We start from the raw sequence: 8,834 nt of genomic DNA, 5'->3' as shown, positions 1-8,834 counted from the left end.
TAAGTCGATTCTTTTCAAATGTTTCTTTTTTTGATGGTATTGCTTTTTCGCTACAGTATTATTCTTCACGTTACAGTTCTACTCTTTTTTTCTGCTTTATTAAAAGCGTTAAGCAACCAATTACTGTTCGATGTTCTTGTTGTTCAAACATAATTTGTTTCGTTGAATTTTCACTTTTATCAAAGATTCTTGATTATAGTCATTTTCACTGCTTACGACAAGGATGTTAGAACAATTTGACAACAGCTTCATCAAATGGTGGAAGAATAATATTTAAAAAAAAATATATATATTGGTGTTTGAAGTTGCATTTATTGTGTTTTTCTTGTTTTACGTTTGCAAAGTCTGCTATTGATCAATTCAAGTGGAAGAAGAAAAACAATCGATTCATTTTAACTTTGAAAAATAACAACCCAATTTGATGACAATGTGATTCACGCGTGTGGGGTAAAATTGTTCAATGACATTTATTGAAAAGAATATTCGAACGAAAATTGTTTTCTGATTCTTCTTTCATTTCCTTGTCAATAAATATTGCTTAAAAAGTAAAAAAATTATTAACAAAAGTGATAGTTTACATCTCTAAAAGCGGGAAGTAATTTCGTGGACACTGTAAGCAATTTTAAAAGTAGGTATTAAAAAAATACTGTCAGTAATTTTTTGTATTAAGCGATACAGTGATGCAAACTGAAATGAAACAAGTGTTGTGAGAATAATTGCTTGTTATTATGCATTATTAATTGTTTTCTTTTAATTAATACTTTAACATGAATAAATTTTTATTTTATTTTACTTTTTTTATCACAATATCAGTTGTAAATTTAGGGTACTTTAAAATTAATGTAGTTTAAAATGTTTGCATTAAACAATGAGGAAGAAATAAATTTATCATTGAATTACTGTTGTCATTGTCGTAGAGGAAAACCGAAATAGCAGCATAAACAATAATGACTAATGATGAAATCAATGATGATGCGAGTTGTGCGAAGTGCAATCACGAAATTTCTTCGTCATCTGCTGCGCTGGTGTTGAACAACGTCTACCATCCTGAGCACGTAATTTGCTCGAAATGTAAAAAATGTTTAGACGGATTTTCCATGTTTGTCGAGCAAAACAACAAACCAATTTGTCTGCTTTGCCATAAATCCACTTCCGTTTGCAAAGGTAAAAGAAAATATGTTTTTTTTTCAAACTTTATTACAATATTAAATTATTTGATATTTGAATAATTTTTTAGCCTGTTGTCTTGCGTTGGATGACGATGTCGTATTTGAAATGGGTGAAAAGTGGCATCGAAGTTGTTTCGTCTGCGCTGCATGCAGGCGACCGTTTATGAATTTTGTCTACTTCATTCAGAATGGCAAACCGTATTGTCTGAAGCATTCTCCAAATTGATAATTTACTATAATTGTAATTAAATATATAAAAACTGCTTAATAATGATAAATTTTCTTGTAATAATTTTCCAATCAGCGCATAATTATTTCATTTATGCATTTGATCAGTATCCAATCAATCATTCAGAAAGAAATGTGTTTTAATGCATTCAATTTAACGCAATACGTTTGAAAATGAAAAGATTTACAAGAAGAATTATGCATCTTGTTTACTAAATCAATTCAATTTTTAATTAATGAAAACTAATTAAAAATTCGTTAAGAAAATAAATAAAAAATTAAATTTCACGATGTCAAAAGTGAAAGTTCAAAATAAACTAATTATATCAGTATAAATTCCATTAACTTTTAATCCATTTTTAAATATACCATAAAATTTTTATGTAAAAAGACAAAAGAATAGAAGAGAACGAATAATCAGAGTAAAATTATTGAAAAAGATGAAAAACAGTCAAGTAGTTTTCATTAATGTGATGTCAAAATTTTAATATCTTGTGAGATGAAACAGAAAACGTGATTCTTTTTTTCCACAGTCATCAGAAGTATCTTTTATCATTTTAATTTGTTCAATCAGCTAGTTTCATTGAACAGTTGGCTAGCATTTTCGCTTAGCAAACAATTTTCAATTATTTGCACCTGCTTCTTTTATTTCGATCAAAAACACCACCAAAGAGTTGTATTTCTTTTTATCTTTTGTTTAATTGTAACAAAATCATTTTCCAAACAATATTTATTGCTTCTCATTAATACTGATCACATGAAAATGATATTTGAATTAATTTATTTCAGAAATAAAAAATTATTTGCATTCAGTTTGCAAATAATAAGTAGAAATTTTCCTTTAATATGCGGACAATTAATTGTTCAGGTATGACAAAAAACTGAATTTAAATGCTTTTTCTAGACGATGTCCTCGGTTTGTTCAAATTCCAACTGAAAGTATATAAATGTGTCATCTTTTGAATAGGTAACAAAATGACGCTGTGAAAACTGAATCAGGTTGACTAGACAAATCACTTTTCGAGGATCTGTTTTATACAATCGAAAACTGAATTCAAAAACTTTCCACAATTTTATTCCAGCAACAACAACTAAACGACAATTATTATTACTATTTTACTATTGCTTTTGCTTGAATATAAGCATTGCAACTTCTTCTTCCTCCTTTTTCCATTAAAATTTGAAATATGATTTCATAATCGATTATTAAAATCAAAACGAAACATGCAAACACTGACTCATAATTCAATTTTGCGTGATATTTGATCATCCCTGTTGGAGAAGTTGAAATTACATTTGCATGAAACTTTGACAGAATACAAAGAACAATTGACGTTCTTATGTTCCAGGTAATCAAAAAAAATCAAAAACATTTTTTCCAAAGTTCTTAAGTTTTGTTCATGAATTTATAATTTCATATTTTCCGTGTTAATGATGATAAGCAACTAAGTAACTTATAATTCACTTTTTACGTTATGATTAATTAAAAATGATTGTTTCTTGCAGTAAGTAGTTCAACTGCAAGAAAGCATTTTATTATAATTTGAAAGCAGAGTAAAAATGAATTAATCATTTACATTTTATTTTACATTACATAATTAAAATTTAATAATTTTGCATTTTGCCGACTGATTTTATCAAGTTCAATCAGCAATGTCAAATGACTTTTTTTTAATTGAAATTATTATTTTTTAACAAGTTGATTCATAAATAATGTTGCTGCTTTAAATTCAACGCTACAGTCGATCGCTGAATAATTCACATTTTCTATATATTCGACAGCTTAACAAAATAAGAGCTTAATTGATCAAGTTCCATCTGGTGTTAAGCGGATTGAAGAAGAAAAAATTGAAACTTTTCGCCTCAGAAATTTTAACTAACAGCAAGTTTGAATTTTAATTTCTAAAATTATAAAATTTACCCGATTATGCATCAACAGACATAATCAATCATTTAATTGTAATTTTCAAGTCACCATTATTATAGTTAAGTCTAAAATATTGATTTCTTATACCTTTCCAAACTAATGCACTTGTGAAAATTGCACCCTTACATATGTATAAATTTATTTATGTATAAAAGTGACTGAAGTGTTTTACAGAATAACAATTATATAACGCAGCCTCTTTTAAAATCACAAAACTTGAATTTAGTCTCTACAGGAATACAATGAAAATTTGTCATCACATTTGAAATTATTTATTACGTTACACAAAATTTTGTTATTTAAAAGTAGTTATTTATTTATATGTTTACAAATATATATTTTTGGCAATGCAAAATATCTACGTATTATTAAAACAGGTTTGCTCAGCATAGCATCGCTTTTAGTAAACACTACGTTTAATCAAAAAGTAGCCTTTACCTACAAGTGCTCATTTAATATTATTGCATGATATACGCCTCACAAATAATTTTTAAATAATCTCCTCAGTCAGTTCACGTACTCATCAGATAGAGACTTTATCAGAAACGCTGCTGATTTTAATATTGCTAACTTACAACAATCTCTACGGTATCTTATGAAAATGAGGTATTTATAATTAATGAATGCATATTGCTCTAAAGAAATAATTAACTGAGGTACTATTTAAGAAGTTATTTTCATATTATTAATCATTGTTAGTTACTTCTATTTTAGTAATATATATTAGTATATTACAGTGTATTGCGACATTTTTGACTGCATACAAATTAAGAGCGCTTTATAGATTAGAAGATTAGATTAAATTAGATTAGATTATAGATTAGAAAATTAGATGAGTTATAAGTTTTACTTATTAATTAATACCGTCTACACATAGCTTTAATATTTTTACACGGTAAAAGGTATTATTTATTGAATTGAATGTTATTGAATAATTTAAACTCAACTTTTGATTCATCATTGAAATGTTGCATTTTTATTCACTGTTTTGAAATTTAAAGCAATATTTTGTAATTGTTGAAAATTTAACTTCATCGAAAACATTGTTTCACATATTTGTATTTGTTTGATCTTTCATATTTATTTACATTTAGAATGTGACGTTTCTTTTCAAAAATACTCTAGCGATTAAAGTTATTTTTCAAAATTAAAAAGAATCAAAATTATCAATAAAAGCGAAAAGAATAAATAGATCATTTTCATGTATTTTTGTTCCAAAGTTGAAAAATTCATTTGACATTCAAAAAATACTCTTATACAGTGTTTTCGGTGATGTATCTCAGGTAATTTTAAATATCTGGACGGATAATTTGAACTGTTCGAAATGTTGCATTGATTAAAAAATAGTATTAATTCCCGAGTTTTCAATAAATAATTCAAAGCTTTTAATAAAGTTGTAACAATGAAAATTCCTCAAAGAGTAGGCTAAAATAAGACAAGAAAAATTGCCTGATTTAGTAATTAAAACACTAATTAAATAATTAATGAAAAAATTTGTTCTGAATTGAAATTTGAAAATTATATAAAAAAGGTTTTCAAAGAAATACAACTACAGTAGGATGTTTTGTGATGTACAAGTATGTTTACTGATGCCTACAGTATAATGGTTAAGTGGTTCGTAGAGGTAGCGAGTGGAAAGTCGTGCTTGGAGAGCTGTGCTTTGATGTTCAGCTCGTCTTCGCTTCGGTTATAATGCCAATGACGACAATTCAGCCGCGTCTGTTTGTTGTTGGCAGGTAAAAGCTGTTCTCGCTTTTGAACGATGGCTGCAGTGGTGCTATTGCCGGCCGTGTTGTTTTCGCTCTTTGTCGCCAAATGCTCCGCCAAAGCCGACTACATGCCCGACGAAGATGCGCTGATATGCAACGTGACCAACGGCGGTGTTGTCGGGCGTGGTGGAACGCGAACCATTCGACTCGAAGGTCTGCTGTTCCCGACCGACCTGAGCAGACCGATGATCGGTTCCATACGGTTCGAATACATCTCGCCGAACGTGCTCTGGTCGGGCGAGGTGAAGCGGTTCTGCGATCTGATGCGACTGACCAACTTCGACCACTTGGGCACGTCTCCAGATGCGGCGCCTTCGGCGGACAATTTGGGCTCTTCAATTCCGCCGTCGGCTTCACAAACCCTGCAAGCGCCGTTGGCGATGTTCTTCACCGCCTTGCCGATGGATTCTTCGTCGAACATTGGCTTGACAGCTGTCGACAGTGTGGATTGTTTCAGCGAGGAAGTGTGGAATCGAAACTTGCACAGCATGGGGCAGCTGAGTATGGTGGTCGCGTTCGCCGAACGCAACCAACGTCCATTCAACCTGACGAAATTGATTTCCACATTTAAAGGTGCATTTGCAAATTTCACAATGAACACACACAATGTAAACATTTTGTTTTTAGGTGTTCATTTTCCGTTTCTGTTTTTGTCAAGCACACTGTCCACACAGATGACCGGTGCCAAAGATCCGTTGCTATTTTTCCGCGATGCTGTCGACCTGAGCCGCAACAGTATTAGTTGTGTAATTTCCGTGAAAGGTGACTTTGGTGATTCCAAAGCCAGCGATTCTCTGCTGAACAATTTTTCCCGTACCTCTGTTCTCTTCGTTTCGGTCTCGTTCATCATTCTGATGGTCATCTCGTTGGCTTGGCTAATTTTCTACTACATCCAACGATTTCGCTACGCCCATGCCAAAGACAGACTTGCGGTGAGAGATATTGATTGTGAATGGAGATGTGCAAAGTATTTTTTTTCTTTTAATAAAAAATTTTATACAGCGACGATTATTCAACGCCGCGCGTAAAACGCTTACCAAATTGCCGGTGAAGACGTTGCGCAATGGCGACAACGAACTGAATTCCCTGTGCCCCGTTTGTATAGAACCTTTTCACGACGGTGATGTGATTCGCATTTTGGTTTGCAAGTGAATCAATCAAATTTGTTCTTCTGATCTCTTATTCAAGTGTTCGTATATTTTTTTTCAATCTAGTCATCTGTTCCACAAAACATGCGTGGATCCTTGGCTGTTGCAGCATCGCACTTGTCCATTGTGCAAGTTGGACATTTTGAAAGCTGTCGGATATTCAGTATGTTATTATGATTTTGTTTATTGATTAATTTTTGTTCTAGTCTAGGAGGATACTTCTTCTTCTTCTTCTTCTTTATTTTACTTTTTCAAATTACATTCATCGTTTTTATTTGTTTTGCTTCTTGGTGCAGTTGAAGTAGAGAATTAAATTTGAAGAATTGATTCTATTTAAATATTGATTTACTAATTTTGGGTTTTATTTGTCACGAATGGTAAAATTGCATGCAAGCTTGCAAATTGTAGCTATTGTGTTATGTGTGTGTAATGGAGTCGAAATTTTGTTTCACCTTTTCGATGGGAAATATCTTACGAAGGAACTCAGTAAATTAAATGTGAAATACAATTTAATAATAGCATAAACTGAAATTAATGTTTATACGTTTATTTAAAATTGCGTTAATGTTTTCAGTTGAAATTTTTACCAAATATCATTAATATTATTGAAAACTATTATTTTGCTTGTAATTTAATTTCAAGTTGTGCATTTGTCAGTTGAGGATGCGGAATGTTCGAATGAAGGAAGTGATTGGGTTGTTAATAATTCTACTATCAGTTTGTGCTTAAACAACAACATTCATTATTGCATTAAAAAAGTGGAAAAAAAGACATACGCGGCTTTTTATTTATTATCGATTTTACGCTAGTAGCTTATTTGCTGCAATTTGCGATGCGTGAACAACGTTATTAGCTTGAAATGATGAACAACAGCATTGTTTTTAGTAATTTTCATTGAAGAACTAGCTAAATCTTGTTTTTTGAGGCATTAATGATATAGGCCACATTTTTTCTATTAAAAATGTTATTATGTTGGTTTTTTCTGGAATTTCGTGTTGTTTCAACAGATTGCGTGCTGTTTTAAATGATGCTTATGATAAATTTGTACGAATTTCAATTCATTTATTATTACCACTTTTACTAAATGTAAAAGTAAAGTATATATAAATATTCGTTGGAATAAATTGAAATTTGTAATTTTCCATAGAAATTTGCTCTGTTGTGAAAAGAATAAAATGCATTTAGTTTACTTGAGTTAAGTATTGATGATGCCAGTGCCAGTGAGTATTTTCTTTTTGCGTATTGTTATAATTTCTATTATTTTTCACATAAATCTAAATAATGATAGTAACGAATAAAGGTTTTCACAGAGAATATTGGAATTGGTTTTTTTGCAAGGTTTGAAAAGTAGTCAATAATTTCGTCAATTTCATTGATCTGTTGAAAAATTATTTTCTGTGAAAGCAATTAGTAGAAAATGGATGACTGTTATTATAAATGTTTTATCTTTTACTGTTAATTAACTAGATGTAATTAAAATTTCCAATACTAATTATAGCTAGTAAAAATTACGGCAAAACTTCTTCTTTCAGTGCATGATTTGATGAATTAATAATATTTTTTGACGCGGGAATATTTGAAATATTTATACCCATGTCTTTTCATCGAAACGTTATCGATTTCACAATCATTAGCTTGTCAGCGGGACAGAGGAGTTTATTTGAATTTTTTAACAAATGGAAACATTTGCGCGTTGCGTTTATTAGTTTGCATAGGTTGGAGAGGTGTGGGAGTGAATTATCTATTTGCAAAATTGAAATTTTCCCATTAATAAAGCGATTTTTTTTGCAGTTCAAGCAAAGCGAAGAAAGCGTTCGTGACGATGGAGTCAGTGCCATTGCTCGGTCGGCCGAGGCGACCAGCAACATGTTCCGGTCGTTGCCGGCGACTTCGGATTTCCAAGATCCGTTCTTTCCCACGCCTGCCCACTCGCCGCCCCTGGTTCAGCATGTGCTGCACGCTGGCAATACCCACTGCTACACGATCATCCCGATGACTGTTCACAGCGCGGCGGATGCGGTTAATTTTCAACGCAAAGGTAGGCGTACGGTGGAAATTTGAATTTTGATGAAGCATGCGACGAAAATTTTTGAAACGACAAAAAACAACTACAAGTAATATTGTTGGTTTTTGAATTTTCGTTTCGGCTTGTTGTTGCAGAGTGCAGGAAGAAAAGTGACACGAGTTGTGGGGTCCTCTCGCCTGCGGATACGGCCGACGGGGACGTTGCATTTGCCCATGACAACGCCGGCTCTTGCAAGAAGAGTCCGGCAGCGGCAACAGGGGCGGCGGCGGCTTCTTCTGCAATGGGTACAGTGGCGCCGGTGACGACGACGTTTTTCAAAATGCGCGTCAAGCCGGCTTCGCAGAGGTGCTGCAGACGGGCCACGTCCATGGAAGCCGCGGTCGACTGCTGCTGGGCTTTGGACTCGTCGCAGCAGAGTCAGTGCAACCCAGCGTCGCCGGTTCACATTCACAGGGTACAATCGGAACAGCTTTAAAACCATACACACACACAGCGACACTCCTTCCCTTTCTCTCTCTCTTTAATCTGAACCACAAAATTCCATTTCAAACTCACCTCTCCCCTCTT

At 32.7% G+C, this 8,834-nt stretch overlaps 1 protein-coding gene across 1 annotated transcript; it reads left to right on the top strand.

Moving 5' to 3' along the window:
• The first annotated feature begins 5,086 nt into the window (after positions 1 to 5,086).
• Tsp_01371 (E3 ubiquitin-protein ligase) lies at positions 5,087 to 8,742 on the top strand. The gene is made up of 5 exons (XM_003377140.1): positions 5,087 to 6,025; positions 6,096 to 6,241; positions 6,308 to 6,404; positions 8,033 to 8,279; positions 8,402 to 8,742. Exons 1-5 carry the CDS (start codon positions 5,087 to 5,089, stop codon positions 8,740 to 8,742), a joined length of 1,770 nt encoding a protein of 589 aa, XP_003377188.1.
• The last annotated feature ends 92 nt before the right edge of the window (positions 8,743 to 8,834 follow it).

The sequence above is a fragment of the Trichinella spiralis genome, assembly GCF_000181795.1.
Source record: "Trichinella spiralis strain ISS 195 chromosome Unknown Scfld4, whole genome shotgun sequence".
Taxonomy (NCBI): domain Eukaryota; kingdom Metazoa; phylum Nematoda; class Enoplea; order Trichinellida; family Trichinellidae; genus Trichinella; species Trichinella spiralis.
Note: the sequence above shows the minus strand (reverse complement) of the source record. Positions and strands in the feature narration are given on the sequence as shown.